The sequence below is a fragment of the Triticum urartu genome, chromosome 2, assembly GCF_003073215.2.
Source record: "Triticum urartu cultivar G1812 chromosome 2, Tu2.1, whole genome shotgun sequence".
Classification (NCBI taxonomy): domain Eukaryota; kingdom Viridiplantae; phylum Streptophyta; class Magnoliopsida; order Poales; family Poaceae; genus Triticum; species Triticum urartu.
In genome coordinates, this window is record NC_053023.1 from 682,433,847 (window position 1) to 682,451,643 (window position 17,797).

Below are 17,797 nucleotides of genomic sequence, written 5' to 3' on the forward strand. Positions count from 1 at the left end.
TTTTTTTCTCCCGCAAAAAAAATCTTAAACAATTCAGGAGAAGGTTCAAAACAAAATCAGGAAAGAAAAAACGACTTTATGCAAACTATGGACTTCTTTCAAAAAAAACTATAGTGGATATGTTAAATCCATAGTGGATATGTTAAATTCAGGAGAAGGTTCAAAACAAAATCAGGAAAGAAAAAACGACTTTATGCAAACTATGGACTTCTTTCAAAAAAAACTATAGTGGATATGTTAAATCCATAGTGGATATGTTAAATTCAGGAGAAGGTTCAAAACAAAATCAGGAAAGAAAAAAACGACTTTATGCAAACTATGGACTTCTTTCAAAAAAAACTATAGTGGATATGTTAAATTCAGGAGAAGGTTCAAAACAAAATCAGGAAAGAAAAAACGACTTTATGCAAACTATGGACTTCTTTCAAAAAAAACTATAGTGGATATGTTAAATTCAGGAGAAGGTTCAAAACAAAATCAGGAAAGAAAAAACGACTTTATGCAAACTATGGACTTCTTTCAAAAAAAACTATAGTGGATATGTTAAATTCAGGAGAAGGTTCAAAACAAAATCAGGAAAGAAAAAACGACTTTATGCAAACTATGGACTTCTTTCAAAAAAAACTATAGTGGATATGTTAAATTCAGGAGAAGGTTCAAAACAAAATCAGGAAAGAAAAAACGACTTTATGCAAACTATGGACTTCTTTCAAAAAAAACTATAGTGGATATGTTAAATTCAGGAGAAGGTTCAAAACAAAATCAGGAAAGAAAAAACGACTTTATGCAAACTATGGACTTCTTTCAAAAAAAACTATAGTGGATATGTTAAATTCAGGAGAAGGTTCAAAACAAAATCAGGAAAGAAAAAACGACTTTATGCAAACTATGGACTTCTTTCAAAAAAAACTATAGTGGATATGTTAAATTCAGGAGAAGGTTCAAAACAAAATCAGGAAAGAAAAAACGACTTTATGCAAACTATGGACTTCTTTCAAAAAAAACTATAGTGGATATGTTAAATTCAGGAGAAGGTTCAAAACAAAATCAGGAAAGAAAAAACGACTTTATGCAAACTATGGACTTCTTTCAAAAAAAACTATAGTGGATATGTTAAATTCAGGAGAAGGTTCAAAACAAAATCAGGAAAGAAAAAACGACTTTATGCAAACTATGGACTTCTTTCAAAAAAAACTATAGTGGATATGTTAAATTCAGGAGAAGGTTCAAAACAAAATCAGGAAAGAAAAAACGACTTTATGCAAACTATGGACTTCTTTCAAAAAAAACTATAGTGGATATGTTAAATTCAGGAGAAGGTTCAAAACAAAATCAGGAAAGAAAAAACGACTTTATGCAAACTATGGACTTCTTTCAAAAAAAACTATAGTGGATATGTTAAATTCAGGAGAAGGTTCAAAACAAAATCAGGAAAGAAAAAACGACTTTATGCAAACTATGGACTTCTTTCAAAAAAAACTATAGTGGATATGTTAAATTCAGGAGAAGGTTCAAAACAAAATCAGGAAAGAAAAAACGACTTTATGCAAACTATGGACTTCTTTCAAAAAAAACTATAGTGGATATGTTAAATTCAGGAGAAGGTTCAAAACAAAATCAGGAAAGAAAAAACGACTTTATGCAAACTATGGACTTCTTTCAAAAAAAACTATAGTGGATATGTTAAATTCAGGAGAAGGTTCAAAACAAAATCAGGAAAGAAAAAACGACTTTATGCAAACTATGGACTTCTTTCAAAAAAAACTATAGTGGATATGTTAAATTCAGGAGAAGGTTCAAAACAAAATCAGGAAAGAAAAAACGACTTTATGCAAACTATGGACTTCTTTCAAAAAAAACTATAGTGGATATGTTAAATTCAGGAGAAGGTTCAAAACAAAATCAGGAAAGAAAAAACGACTTTATGCAAACTATGGACTTCTTTCAAAAAAAACTATAGTGGATATGTTAAATTCAGGAGAAGGTTCAAAACAAAATCAGGAAAGAAAAAACGACTTTATGCAAACTATGGACTTCTTTCAAAAAAAACTATAGTGGATATGTTAAATTCAGGAGAAGGTTCAAAACAAAATCAGGAAAGAAAAAACGACTTTATGCAAACTATGGACTTCTTTCAAAAAAAACTATAGTGGATATGTTAAATTCAGGAGAAGGTTCAAAACAAAATCAGGAAAGAAAAAACGACTTTATGCAAACTATGGACTTCTTTCAAAAAAACTATAGTGGATATGTTAAATTCAGGAGAAGGTTCAAAACAAAATCAGGAAAGAAAAAACGACTTTATGCAAACTATGGACTTCTTTCAAAAAAAACTATAGTGGATATGTTAAATTCAGGAGAAGGTTCAAAACAAAATCAGGAAAGAAAAAACGACTTTATGCAAACTATGGACTTCTTTCAAAAAAAACTATAGTGGATATGTTAAATTCAGGAGAAGGTTCAAAACAAAATCAGGAAAGAAAAAACGACTTTATGCAAACTATGGACTTCTTTCAAAAAAAACTATAGTGGATATGTTAAATTCAGGAGAAGGTTCAAAACAAAATCAGGAAAGAAAAAACGACTTTATGCAAACTATGGACTTCTTTCAAAAAAAACTATAGTGGATATGTTACAATTCAGGAGAAGGTTCAAAACAAAATCAGGAAAGAAAAAACGACTTTATGCAAACTATGGACTTCTTTCAAAAAAAACTATAGTGGATATGTTAAATTCAGGAGAAGGTTCAAAACAAAATCAGGAAAGAAAAAACGACTTTATGCAAACTATGGACTTCTTTCAAAAAAAACTATAGTGGATATGTTAAATTCAGGAGAAGGTTCAAAACAAAATCAGGAAAGAAAAAACGACTTTATGCAAACTATGGACTTCTTTCAAAAAAAACTACAGTGGATATGTTAAATTCAGGAGAAGGTTCAAAACAAAATCAGGAAAGAAAAAACGACTTTATGCAAACTATGGACTTCTTTCAAAAAAAACTATAGTGGATATGTTAAATCCAAGGTGAGTAAAAAAAAGCGACCACGCTGGGACTCGAACCCAGAATCTCCCGCTCCGGAGGCGAGCGCCTTATCCATTAGGCCACGCGGTCATGTCGTGCACACTTACATACTAAAGCTATACATAGATTTGTTCAGACCAGACGAGTTGGGCTTTCCCTAAGAAAGAGCCCAAGGCCCGCCATGGTCCTAGTCCTCCTGTCCGGGCACATCGCCGCCGCCCAGCGGCGCCTCCGCCTCTCTTCCCCTCAGTCCTCACCCAGTCGCCGCCGGCCACCGGACCTCCCCCAGCGCAGCCCACCTCCTTCCTTGCTACACCCACCACCACCTCCCCGATAAGGTCTCCAACCACTTCTCGAGTAGCCCAGCCCCGCCCCACCCGACTCCCAGCTCCCGGCGGCGGCATGTCAAGAGCCCTAGCGCGGCGCGCGGCGCCCCCATTCCTGAGGCTCCGCTCCACGGCAGGCAACGACGGCCACTGGATCGGCCGGCTGGACCACAAGGACTGGCTCGCCCCGAACGAGGTGCTCAAGATCTTCGCGAGCATCAGGGACGCCGCTCTGATAACCAGCGTGTTCCGGAAGGCCTGCGCCCGGCGCGACTACAAGCCCAGCGAGGCCCTCTACGGCCTGATGATCGACCGGCTCGCCGGCTCCAGGCGGTTCAGCGACGTGGAGGAGCTGCTGGCCAGGGCGAGGGCCGAGCGGTTCAGGTTCTCCGACGAGTTCTTCCACAGGCTCATCAAGATGTACGGCAATGTGGCCAACCACCCCGAGAAGGCCATGGAGACGCTCTACGCGATGCCTGAGTACGGCTGCTGGCCCTCCACCAAGACCTTCAACTACGTGCTCCACATGCTCGTCTGCAGGCGGCAGTACGAGGTTGTTCATGAGGTGTACGCCAGCGCGCCCAGGCTGGGCGTGGAGCTCGACACCTGCTGCTTCAACATCCTTATCAAGGGGCTGTGCCAGTTTGGGAGATTCAGTGAGGCCCTCTCGCTGCTGGATGAGATGCCGAAGCAGGAGTGCCGGCCTAATGTGACGACCTACTCGACGCTGATGCATTTCCTCTGCCGGAACTGCCGGGTGGATGAGGCATTCGAGCTGTTTGAGAGAATGCGCAAGGAGGAAATCGACGCGGATACGGTTGTTTACAATATATTGGTATCTGGTCTCTGCAGAGAGGGGAGGGTGAGCTCTGCATATGATCTGTTCAAGTCGATGTCGTCTGAGGGCTGCCACCCAAATTCAGGGACTTATCAGGTACTTCTTGATGGCCTTGTGGCCTCAAAGAAGTTTGTGGAGGCGAAGGACCTAGTTGGTATGATGAGTGCTGAAGGTCTGAGGCCTAGTTTCTCATCGTACAAGCTGCTGATTGATGGCCTCTGTAGTGTTAACTGCTTAGATGATGCACATCATGTCTTGAAGCAAATGGTGGACCAAGGTTTTGTTCCTCGGATGGGTACTTGGACAAAACTTCTTACTACATGCTTATGCTGAAATGCATGATCATGCCAGTGGGCAGTGGTTTAGTGGACCTGACAATACACTTGAGCAATGAGATTATTTTGTTGCTGGAACTAGTGGACCAACCTGCCCGCCTTTCTGCGTGGACTTGCATGTTGAAGTCGGATCTTTTTCCTTATGGGGATTATTAAGGATTTTTGGTCTCACGATGACCAAGTTCTGTTTACTGATGACTCATATACTGATGTACCTGAGAACCGAGCGCTAGCTCGGTTGGCTTGAAGCTCACAGGTGTGAGCTCGCCCACCTACGTTCGATGCACAGGGAAGGCTCATTTTCTTCCTAACTAACGGACAGTTAAAGGAGGGACTCTTCACCCTGTAGGCAACGTTTATATACGATGTACCTTGCGAGCCTATTATTGGTTTTGTCCCTGATTTCAACATCAGTGCTGGCTCCACATTCTCCAGTTTAAATGTGAAAATATTGGTAAGCTCATGACATTATGTTCTTTTGTTACAACTCAAATCCAACAATCTCTCTTTTGTATGTCTGACATGTGAAATATCTGAAGACAGTGTTCGTGCATTTGGAGAGGACTTAATCCTTCTGATGATTCTCTCTGGACCATACTGCTATTGAAAACCAGGCAAACAGTATGGAAGATGCATGCCATGAGGTAGTTTTTCACCTTTTATACCCTTGAAGTGCAGAAAATCATGTTGTTTGTGATACAGTTATTAGTCATACATTGTTCTCAGTGAGACAGAATGTCCCTTAATAATGTTTTCTCTTTCGTTGATTGACTAATTGTTTAACTAGTCCTAATACTAATATAATTCTGTTCCTAGGTTCGTAACCATCTTCCCAACTTGTATCTTTTGGGGCCTAAGAGTAAACATTAACCCCTTTACTCAAGTTGTATCATCCCTTAGAGTAAACATTAACCTCTTTACTCAAGTTGTCGTAGATTTCGTTCCAAGATAAGAACAAGTGAGTCCATATAGAGATGGAATCTGCAAGTTAATTTAACACAAGTGAATAGACGTGTGTTCATGATTACAAGGGAATTGGACTGATGCCTAGGGATAAAACTGCCGGCTTAGAGTAATACACATCATTGTGTACATCAAAATACAACAAATCAAGTACCTGTCTTACAGTATAGTATCCGGTGCTAAAAACACAGGGCTGGCGGACTGCAGTGAGATTCGTCTAGGATGCAGAAATATAAAAGACATAACTGCCGTCTAAACAGTACTTACTGAAGTACTGCCTGTTACATCTTTTAGTTGTAACTTGTCTTGTTACTAGCCTTGACGACAAATTTTACCGTCTTGATGCATCGAGAAAAGCAAAGCAATTTCACCGTCACCATCTGCATTATGTCACACCTGAATAAATTAGCCGTAGAGCTGTGTGGACGAAGGCAATTCTTATGTCTAGTAACTGATATTTGCGCGTCCTGCTGGCATCTATGTAGCACCTTTAGAAAACACTGAAAGGGTCACTCGATGACCTCTCCTGGTGCATCAGGAGTTGCTTGAGATGCCCAGACACGTTTCCTAAACACTATGAAAGCTGCAATTTGCAGCCTCTCAAATGTAACAAATTCAGAAGAAAGCGACCCGGTTTTCTAGCTTACCGTTCGCTAATTATTTGGGGTACTACTAGCTAGGCACTACCAATTATCAAACAGAACAACGAAGAACCATTCCAGATTAATTATCTGGGGTACTAGCTAGCCAGGCACCACCAATTATCAAATAGAACCAGAAGAATCATTCTAAAATTAGGTGTCGCCATTTTCCGGACGAACATGTGTCGAGGCCTGATTGTCAATAGGAACTAAAGAAAGAGGAATTGCTGCGCAGGCAGTATATATGCAGGCAATATTTGCAGGATGGTGGCTGTCCCCACAGGTGGCCACATGCACTTGTGATGGTGTCATTTGGACCCTAATTAATCATTCGAGATTCAGCCTGGATCCAAGGAACAGCTGACATAGGCATGCCAACTAACAACTAGCAACCATCCCTGTCGCCTTCCAACCAAACTGCTTATTGCTGTGCCGAAATGTTGTGATAGGCACACACACACTTCTTGCAGCTAGCAAACTTAGTTGGTAGCTGAATATTTCAAAGCAGACTTTGGCACAGATGTCACCCATACAGTCAATGAATCTAGGACAGTAATAAGGCCTGCATTTACAAGTTTTAGCTTAGAACTGATATAAGAAGTGGGGTTTAAATAAGAAATTTCCCTCATGGCACTCTTTGTTTTTTTACATTGTGACATGCTCTTTATCATCCGAGCAAGGCTTGTCCCAATAATTCAAAAGCATACGGACTTTGAGTTTATTTCAAGTTTTCCAAACTTCTCAGTAAAACTGACTGTTTTAAACTTCCAAACCACGCGACGGGCTGTCAAACTAGACTTTTTAAATTTCCTCACACGGCCATCTCTCTAACACCATGGGGCACCGGTGAGCCTCAAACCCTAACCTATCATTGCCCCTGAAGACCATCATTTCAAACAATATGGAGGAACTCGAGAAGGCGGCCAAACTTAATGTTGATCCAACGGTGAGTAGATCGACCGAGAGATATTGAATTCTTGGGCAATTGTGAAATTTCAAATCCGTTTTACTAAAGCTAATGTAATCAATATTGCTAAGAAAATACGGCCAGTGTTAGATACCCCCTCCGTTCCTAAATACAAGTCCTTTTAGAGATTACAATATGGACTACATATGGAGCAAAATAAGTGAACCTATATACATTCATGTGTAGTTTGTATTAGAATCTCTAAAAAGACTTATATTAGGCACAGAGGGAGTACATCGGTATCTTAGACAAATCTAAGACAAGTAATTTGAGACGGATGGAGTACTACGAAGAAGGATTCCGCTTCAGCTCATCTCCTTTTAACAATCATTTACCTCTTCGTTGAAAAGGGCATGATAATCTTTCAAATATGGTGGAAACTCGTATTGTATGACAGCGTGTCTATATACGTACATTGTGTGTACCGATGTATACACGCCTTATTAATTAATAGTGTGTCAGCATCGGCGGAACGTACGTCCTGAAGGACGAATTTATCTTTTTCAAAATTGAATTAGGTATACTGAAGCAAGACACCTATTAAGAACGATAATCAAAAAAGGGATATTCCAAATGCCCTTTGTTAATCAGATATTTTTTTTTAGAATACCAATGTTTTGCACGGGAGCCATACGCAGCCAAGTTCGCAGAGAAAAAAATACTCCAAATTTGCAGAAAACATGTCAGCACTCCACAAGGACAGAATGCTAAAATACTCCATTTTGATGCCTGGTCCTGCTCCCTAGGTCGATCTCCTACTCATCCGCCAAACCCTAAACTACTCACTACTCGCTACAAAAACAACCATAAGCAAAGAAGAAGCAATTAACACCAAGTCAATTGGGTGCCAAGAACACAAGCAACCACACGCCACCCCCCTCCCTCTGGTAGTACAGTGCCCGTGCATATGTTTGCGCAGTGAGAGATCAATTGATTTGTTCTTGCGATCGAGCTTTCATGCGTGAAAGCCATGAACTACCATGAGAAGGAGGGTCAAGAGCTCGCCGTCGTCGCCACGAGCAACGACGGCTTGGACTGGCTCGAGGACTCCGTCTCCTTGCTCGCCGGGGACATCGACCTCGGCGGCAGCTACGGCTGGTGGTGTGACATCTTGCCGGCGCAGAAAGATGACATTGGGAGCGTCGTCGCGCAGACGCTGTCGCCTCCGGCGCCGCCCGCGACAAGCTCGCCCCTGGCCCACCCCTCGCCAAGCATTGCGTCGCCCGCGCCGTCGGAGCCGTCGCCCAAGAAGCGCAAGTCTCCGGCGCACGTGGTGTCCGGCTCCGGCCATAGCAGCAGCAGCAACCAGCGTCGCCGAACGGAGCAGGACAGGCCGGGCGGCGGCGGAAAGAAGGGCGGCGGCGCGGGCTCGGACCGGGACGCGAGGTGGGCGGAGCAGCTGCTGGGCCCGTGCGCCGTCGCCGTCGAGGCGCGCAACCTGTCGCGCGTGCAGCACCTCTTCTACGTGCTCGGCGAGCTCGCGGCCTTCTCCGGCGACGCCAACCACAGGCTGGCCGCGTACGGGCTGCGGGCGCTCTCGCTTCGTCTCCCCGCCGCGGTGGGCCCCGCGGCCGCCGCGGCCGTGAGGGTGCCGGCCGCCTGCGAGTCCCCGACGCCGTCGTTCGCCGGCGCGGAGCCACGGCTGTTCCGCGCGTCCCTCATCAAGTTCCACGAGGTCAGCCCGTGGTTCACGCTCCCCAACACGCTGGCGAACGCCGCCATCTCGCAGCTGGCCTCCGCGGCGCCCCGGCCGCTCCACCTCGTCGACATTGGCGTCTCGCACGGGGTGCAGTGGCCGACCTTGCTGGAGTCCCTCACCCGCATGGCCGCCGGACGAGCGCCGCCGTCCGTCCGGCTGACGGTCGTGGCCACCCCGCCCGTGCCCTTCTCGGCCTCCCCTCCGGGGTACGACTTCGCGCCGCATCTCCTCCGTTACGCCAAGTCCATTAAGCTGGACCTCGAGATCGGCCGCGCCAGTTCACTAGACCCCGCGCATGGCTTCTGCACCAGTCCCGACGAGGCGCTCGTGGTGTGCCTCCAGTTCAGGCTCGGCCATGTCACCGCCGAGGAGAGGACGGACATCATCCGCAGGGTCAGAGACCTCAAGCCGCACCTGGTGGTGCTATCAGAGCTCGACGTCGGGGGCAACGGCAGCGCGGCGGGCGAGTTCACGGCGAGGCTGGAGCTGCTGTGGCGGTTCCTGGAGTCCACGCACGCGGCGTTCAAGGGGAGGGACGGGGAGGACAGGCGGCTGCTGGAGGCCGAGGCGGGGACCGCCGTGGCGGTGGCCGCGGCCAGGGAGGCCATGGGGCGGGAGGGCTGGCGGGACCGCATGGCGGCGGCGGGGTTCGAGCAGGTGGCGTTCGGGGGCGAGGCGGTGGAGTCGGCCAGGTCGCTGCTGAGGAAGTACGACAACGGATGGGAGATGTCCACGGCGGCGGCGGCCACGGGAGGCGGCGGCGCCGTGGCGCTGCGGTGGAAAGGGCAGCCGGTGTCCTTCTGCTCGCTGTGGCGGCCGGCGTAGCAGCAGCTGCAGCTCAGCTGGATACCGACGTACGTCATGGTTTTGATGGCGACCGCACACATCCCGGGATTGGTGGAGAGCGAGGTTGATACGGTCACGTGTGACGCTCGCCACGGAAGCATATGCCATATGCGGTATGTCTGCAGCTTTGACCGGAGAGCTGCCCGCTGGTCGCCGGAGCTGGGCGGCGGTCCGGCCGGTGGGGAGGACGCGAGACGTACGTGCGGCGGTGTAATGTAAGCGCCTGGCGATCGGCATCTTTTTTTGTATGTACAAATTAATCAAGGGTTGGCGCATGGATGATCCCGTCTTTCATTGCTCCGTTTCTGATTTTTCTATGCGTCCATGTCAAGGAATCTTGGTATATTCCAAATGGTGACCTCATCAAGTTGGATCATCACTACTAACGTCTACATTAATTAGTAAGAAAAAACCATGCATTTTTTTGCGAGATAATAAAAAATATGGTATATTCCAAGTGGTATATTCTGCTTTAAAAAAAGAAAAAACAACGCTGAGCGTATCATTCTTGGATGCGTGGCCCTGGACCATTGTAAACTATGATTGGTTTTTTTCTTGAGAAAGTAAACTATGATTAATTTGTCAACTATGCCATCGAATCTTGATGGTGATCCCATCCAGGTTCATTTTCCGAACCATTATTTGATAACGAAGGTCACAAGAAGCTAAATGAAAATCATACAGGTGCAGAGCTGCTACAGCTTGGTTATTGGACGATCTTCGACCGCGAACCAACTTGTGATTGAATAGTTAGAAAGACAGTGATATCCCTTGTCCACAGGGCTCAAGTCATGAACTTGATATTGGTGCTCGCATTTTCTTGAATTTATTTCAGCTATTCCGGCGATATGCGTTCAGTAGGAGGATGTAACACCCCAAATGTCAAGCTACAGTGATCTCACACTAATTATGCCAAGTCATCATATCAAGCCAAGTCATTTGCCACTTGTTTGAAATTAATTATAGCTGCAAGCTCAAAAATTATCTCACCAAACACTTATAAAAAAGTCATGTTGAACCCTGCTCCGCCCCGTCCCGACCTCACCAACGAGCTCGTGGCGAGCTACTCATCTGATTCCCCCTCATCCCAGGCTCGATCCAAGCCCCTACGCATCGTTGCTCACCATGGCCAGAGGTCGTCCATGCTCGCGTCCGTGCGCCACTGGTACAACAAGCTGCTATACAAACGGTTTCAACCCCTTTCCGCGATGGCATTTTAAAACGTCGCCTTGCTAGCGTGTGCGGTGGGGTGGGGGTGGGGGGGGGGGTCTTTCCCACACGACTCGGAAACCGTCAGGGATAGGGAGTAGCAATGCATACGTTTTGCATAACTAAGCGTATACGATGCTGACGTATATCCCAAATGTGAGTCTTTAGACAACATTAGTAATTTTTGTATGTAAAAATTAATCAAGGGCTGGCGCATGGATGATCCCTTTTTTCTTTGCTCCATTTCTGATATCTCTATGCGTCTGATGTCAAGGAATCTTGGTATATTCCATATGGTGATCTCCTCAAGTTAGATCATCACTAACGAGTATATTAATTAGTAAGAAAAAACCATGCCTTTTTTGTGAGACAATAAAAAATATGGTACGAAGTATATTCCAGGTGGTATATTCTGCTTTTTTTTTAAAGAAAAAACAACGCTGAGCGTATCATTCTTGGATGCGTGGCCCTGGACCATTGTAAAATATGATTGATTTGTCAATTGTGCCATCGAATCTGGATGGTGATCCCATCCAGGTTCATTTTTCGAACCAGTATTTGATAATGAAGGTTGCAAGAAGTTTTAGATGCTTCAACGGTTAGCCTAGAAATGACCCCAATACATAAAAACTGAGGTTTTAGATGTTTTACCAATAAAAAAAGGAACAGCTCCAATGCTAATCTAAACTGCACGAGTTGCTACATTTTTTAGGCTATTAATACTAATGCTCAAACAAATACATCTAGGTGTATTTCAGTGCTAGATACATTTATTTGAGCGATAGTTATTTGTGGACCGAGGGAATGCATTATTTTGCCATTCAATGGCAAAATATAGGTCTTCTCTAGCACAAAGCCTAAAAAACACACAAAAGCAATTGTTGCACGGTGAAGTCTCAGTGTCTCACCGCCGCCATCCCGAGCCCTGCCACCCAATTCCGTCGCTCGTAGGCGTCCGCTGCGACCGCCACAACCATCGTCGAGCTCGCAACGAGGCTGCCCCGGTCTCGTCGATTCTGCCTGTGCTCTGGCCCCGCCACCACCCAAGATGAGCCCCAACGCCGCATCGCTGCCCGCCGAGCTCGATTAGGAGCCAGGCTATGCGAACACGACAGTTGTGACCCCCACCGAGTTAGGCGTCACTATGATGCCGGACTAGGCAGTGCCTTCCCCCGCCTGCCCATGCCGCCTTTCCACGAGCTACGGTGAGCGTGTCGGCCTTGACAACCTCCATCAGGTGAAGTCAAGCTCGGCACCTGGGCGGCCACCAGGTCCGCCTCCTGGCCTTCCTGTTGCCGGATCTTCACATTTTATTTGCTTTTGTAAAATTAGGCATCCAACTCTGCCTCGTGCGAACTCCCCATCTAGGGGCGCTGGCTCTGGTTTGCCTCATCTCCTATGGTCCTTGGACCATGGAGACGTGGCGGATCTCGGTCCTTGCCGGCGGGAGGTCTTCATTTTTTGCATTTTTTTTAGTTTTGTTAGGGTTTGTGCCATGCTCAAGAAGGCGAGGCGATGACGACTTCTTGAAGATGGAATAAGGTTCTTCCCCCTTAGCCATCGTCCAAGCGATGCTTCTAGTGTCGCCGAAAGGCGTGTGGAGATGTGTCTCCGGCAGATCATGTGTGATCCGATCGGCATTTGTTTATGGTGGATCCGCCCGGATCCGGTCTTCGTTCATCTACATTTATGTGTCTGCAGGTTGGGTCCTTCCAATCTACGCCTCTCTTCCCGACTGTCTATAATAATATTTGCCCGGCTTCGACGATGGACGGACGATAGCGTGCTCCAGTGCTTGTAGTCGTCGCTACTTGGTCTGCAAATCTCGATGTAATTTTACTTCTGGTGTTCTTTGTACTACTTTGACAGTTGATGAGTAGATCGAAAGTTTTCTCGAAAAAAATTAGGCATCCAAATTTAGGCCGGCTGTAAAATCAGAAAAAAATTGGCCACCAAAATCTTCTCTCTCCTCGCCTAATACTATTTTTTTATAGGTAGCCAAATTTTATGCTATCTAGTTATTGAAGATGCTCCTAGTCACATCAAGTAGTAATGAACGTCGACTTCCAGAAAACAAAAAAAAAAGTAGTAAGGTCGACTAATACGTACGGTTGTATGCTAGAAAGAAATCATTCATTTGACGCAAAACTGGTACCGTGCAAACCACGACTGGTCAACTGCCCTGCGCCTGATTGACACCACACTGGTTCGACTTTGTTTTAATTTTATCCTTGCTTTTTGTTTCTTCTCCAGTTTTCTTCGGTTTTTTTGTTTTTCAGGGATTCCCCTTTTTTCTTTTTTTTTGTTTCCTTTATTCTTTCTTCCCCGTTTATTTATTTATTTTTTATTTTTGCATGTTTTCTTCTGTTTTATTTTTATTTCCTTTTTTGTTTGGTTTATTTTGTTTCTTTTTCGTGTTTCTTTATTTCTTTTGATTCTCATTCTACATTTATTGTATAGGTCAACAACAGTTTCTAATACATGTTTAACATCTTTCTAATACAAACTTAACATTTTTTTAATACATGGTCAACATTTTTTCTATACACTTTTAAAAAAATTCAAATACTTGACTAACATTTTTCAACTACAAGATTCATCTTCTCTGAATACATGGTCAACACTATTTCTATACATTTTTAAATGCTTTATTAAGAACTTTCAAATAAAAATATTAACATTTTTTAAACAAGTCAACATTTTTTCTATAAAAAGATTAACATTTTCCAAACGCTTGATTAAAAAAATTGAACACTTGTTCAATATTTTTCCAAATGCTTGATTAATATTTATATATAAATGATCAAATGCTTTCATCATTCTTTAATACATACTCAACATTTTTTTCTATACATATTTAACATTTTCCAAATGCTTGATTAACATTTTTTAAACACCTGTTCAACTATTTTTCAAATGCTTGATTGATATTTTTATATACATCATTTTTTAATACATGGTCAACATTTTTTCTATACAAATTGAACATTTACCAAAAACTTGATTAGCATTTTCCAGATACATGTTCAACATTGTATTCAAATACTTGATTAAGAAAGTTATATACATGATGAAAATTTCATTTTTTTTAATACATGATCAATAATTTTTCTATACATGTTAAACATTTTTCCGAATGCTGGATTAACATTTTTCAAACTTTTGGTCAATATTTTAAATACCTGTTCAACATTTTTCAAACGTTATTTGTAGACTGATTTTTTGTAATAGATATATTTAGAATATTTTAAAGTATAAACAAAAGTACAAAAATAAAGAAAAAAACAAAAACATGAAACGTAAAGAAACTCAGAAAAAATAGAATGTGGCCCCAACCCATCTCGCTCGCCCCTCAGGCCCCGCTTGGTATAGGTGTAAATTTATACAACCGGGTTTAATCTACAGGTGTATATTACCGGCTGCCCTTGATTTTTGCCATGGAAAAAGAAACGATGCCTTGAGTTGGAAGCTAGAGAAGTGAGTTGGAAGCTAGACTCGCTGGATGCGGATATAGGGGCGCCGGGCAAATCCTATTTGACGACTGCACAACAAAGTGAAGGCCGGATGCTACACTGAATGAAATTGGGCCAGCCCAGTCCGACATTTCTATTTTCCTTCCTGCAGTTTTCTTTAGCGTTCTCTTCGTTGGTTTCTCTTTCCAATTTTTTATTTATATATTATTTATTATTTATTTTAAATATATGTTGATTTTTTAAAGACATTCCACATTTATCTACAGTCATTTATAAATATATTTTTATCCATGAATATTTTAGACATGAAATGTTTTAAAATATACTTTCAATGTTAATATGCAACGAAAAAAATTAAACATATGATAAAATTTTCTTAATGCAACGTGAGTATTTTTAAAAAATTTATGATAATTTTTATATTATACGATGAACATTTAATAAATGCACGACGAACTTTAGAAAAATGTCCATGCCTTTTATGCATACTTTTAAAAATCTTATAAGTAATTTTTGTTCACATATTTATTTTAAAATGTATGTTTTTTCTAAGAAAACCAGGCAAAGTGAGGAAAAAACTATAAACCGAATCTGAATACATCGCTCATTCTAGGTTTTGGGATAGAATGTGAGCTCGGGAAATAGCGTGAGTCGGATCGGTTGTCCGGCCCATAACTCCCTCTGTGCGTAGCCTTGACTATATGAGGATGATGCTATTTTTGCTAATCTCAACAAAGCTGGTTTGGGAGTGGTGGCTCTTGATCGCGAAGGAAATTGCCTCGTGGCATGTTCTGAACTCATTACTGGATCCTTCGATCCGGAGCAGAAGCGCTTGCGCTCCACCGAGCGGTAACAATGGCTCGAGACATACAATTCACGCATGTGATATTGCCTCGGATTGCCTTTCTTTGGTACAACGCATTAAACTCCAATATGGATCCATCTGGTGTGGGCTTTGTGGTGATGGATATCAAACAAGCAGCCATGACTTTTACTTCTTTGTCTTTCAAGCGTGTTCGTTGGCATTGTAATGTAGTGGCCCAAGTGTTGGCCAATTCTTGTAAAAACTCTAGTTTGTTGTATGGTCTCCATTCTGTTCCGGATATTGTATCCGGGAGGCCCTGTGTGACTTAATTGCTTAATCAATAAAATGCGGACTTTTGAAAAAAAACTATATGATGCTAAAGGTGTCATATACGACGATTACAAGCGACGGTAATGTGTCGGCAGAGTGGTGCGTCCTGGAACTGGGAGTGACTCGGAAGCAGCTGCATGAACAACATGGTAGTCTATCATGTTAAACAAGAAACGAAGAGCTTACGGATCTGGATTAATAAGGTGAAGAAAAGTAAGGAAATAATCCTGGATTGGCACATGATTGCAAGAAATGACAAGTTAGCATATCCACGTCATGCTTCACAGTAAAGGTGTCGAATCTGTATTCTCTGCTTGAGTCCGCGTCGTAGTGTTGGAAGCCTGGAACAGAGAAACACTATGACCATTCAGAGAGACAGAGACTGCAGTCGCAGGGAGGTGGGCAGAACAATTTGGATCTCCACATTACAACGTCTGTCTTCTGACAAAGCTGCAAACTGCAACCCCAGATTCATCCAAATTGTCTATGCATTCTTCGTCAGGAACTCTTGGTAGTCAGAATCACTTGATCATGGTGTAGCCGTGTCAACATTGTAGTTGCCGTTCTTGCAGCTTTGTAAGTGATACTGCAAAACTCTTCTGATACACCGCTCGGCGTATTCCAGTCTAGAGAAACAAGGAGAATCACTTGCTCAGCTGATGGCATTAATTGAGAGCTGACTAATGTGTGCGGTGTACTAATTCCATGTAAACCTGCAGACTGTATGTTAAATCCACATCTAAAAGATTCTAAAGTGAGATGCATGATTTTGTTCTGCCTGCAACTGCAGTGTGGAGAGCTAGAAGTCGCAGTGTCGGTCCTTGTTTTTTACTCTTGAGAGGGAGCGTTGTCATGTTATGGGGTGGGCAAAAGAGGGCAGCGTGTCCTCATCACCTGATGCGTGATGTCTTCTTTTTTTTTTAATGAGAATCACCTGATGCGTGATGTCTGATTGGTGATCGAGCAGCAGGACATGAGGGGTGCCGCGTCCATGTGTTGGTGACCTGGGGCTCACTTGGCGATCCCTGACGAGTCAAGCTCAACTGCTCAAGCTACGGTGATGGTGATGCAACAAGAGTCACACAGGTGGTGTTTGAGTCTACTGACTGAAAAATATACCGTGAAGTCTTTTTTATAATTAGTTGATTCTCAGTAATATTCAACTTTCTTTCAGATTTTTGTGGAAGGTTAAAATCCCTCCTAAATTAAGTGTTCTTGTGGCTTGTCATGCGTAATAGTGACCTCACTAAAGACAGTTTTCTTTTTTGAAATCAAAGGGGTTTCCTCCCGCCCCAACTTTTTATTAAAGCCAAGGCAAACCACATGCAACCAGATTGTTAAGCAGCGTTCGGCGACAACCAAAGTAGCTGTCACAAATCGACCATACAGGGGTTCACATAAACTATCCTATTACATTTTAAGAGTTTGACAGAGGACCAAAGAAAGGTGCATAGAAGATAGTCTCAATCTAGCACACAAAATAGCACCTTTTGTGTCCCAGCTTAGCCACTCCAAGCGATCCTAAACAACTCCCCTCTTCGATGATCCAAAAGTCTCCAAGCGATCCTAAGCAACTCCTCTCTTCGATGATCCAAAGCACGGGAGAAGAAGAGCACCCTGGGCCTCGGTACATAGAATTTTCCATTGCCTGATCATAGCCCCCACCAGATCCAAGACACAACATATACTTCGCCATCTTCTTCTCTAAAATACAAAGTGATTACGCAAAAGCCATAAGCTCCACAAGGTAGCAGTATTGAGTGCTTCATAATCATTAACTTTCTCGGAGGGTTCCGGTAACCTCTCGGTATTCCGAAAAATCCTCGAACCTCTTCGGAACCATTCCGGTGTCCGAATTTAACCTTTTAATATATGAATCTTTACCTCTCGGCCATTTCGAGACTCCTCGTCATGTCCGTGATCTCATCCGGGACTCCGAACAAACTTCGGTCATCAAATCAAATAACTCATAATACAAATCGTCATCGAACGTTAAGCGTGCGGACCCTACGGGTTCGAAAACTATGTAGACATGACCAAGACACATCTCCGGTCAGTAACCAGTAGCGGAACCTGGATGCTCATATTGGCTCCTACATATTCTACGAAGATCTTTATCGGTCAAACCGCATAACAATATACGTTGTTCCCTTTGTCATCGGTATGTTACTTGCCCGAGATTCGATCGTCGGTATCTTCATACCTAGTTCAATCTCGTCACCGGCAACTCTCTTTACTCGTTTCGTAATGCATCATCCCGTAACTAACTCATTAGTCACATTGCTTGCAAGGCTCATAGTGATGTCCATTACCGAGAGGGCCCAGAGATACATCTCCGATACA

At 43.4% G+C, this 17,797-nt stretch overlaps 1 protein-coding gene and 1 non-coding gene across 3 annotated transcripts; one reads left to right on the plus strand and one right to left on the minus strand.

The window, feature by feature from the left end:
* Positions 1–3,039: 3,039 nt before the first annotated feature.
* On the minus strand, positions 3,040–3,112 carry TRNAR-CCG. The gene has a single exon. It is a non-coding gene; the product is annotated as a tRNA-Arg (tRNA).
* Positions 3,113–3,215: 103 nt separating this feature from the next.
* On the plus strand, positions 3,216–5,348 carry LOC125539713 (pentatricopeptide repeat-containing protein At3g14580, mitochondrial). Of its 2 annotated transcripts, none has more exons than XM_048703225.1 (2): positions 3,216–4,975; positions 5,061–5,348. In XM_048703225.1, the coding sequence occupies exon 1, from the start codon at positions 3,425–3,427 to the stop codon at positions 4,517–4,519; it is 1,095 nt and encodes a 364-aa protein (XP_048559182.1). In that variant the 5' UTR covers positions 3,216–3,424; the 3' UTR covers positions 4,520–4,975; positions 5,061–5,348. The 2 variants fall into 2 exon arrangements, with proteins under 2 accessions (XP_048559182.1, XP_048559181.1); XM_048703224.1 differs by having other exon boundaries at positions 5,065–5,348.
* The last annotated feature ends 12,449 nt before the right edge of the window (positions 5,349–17,797 follow it).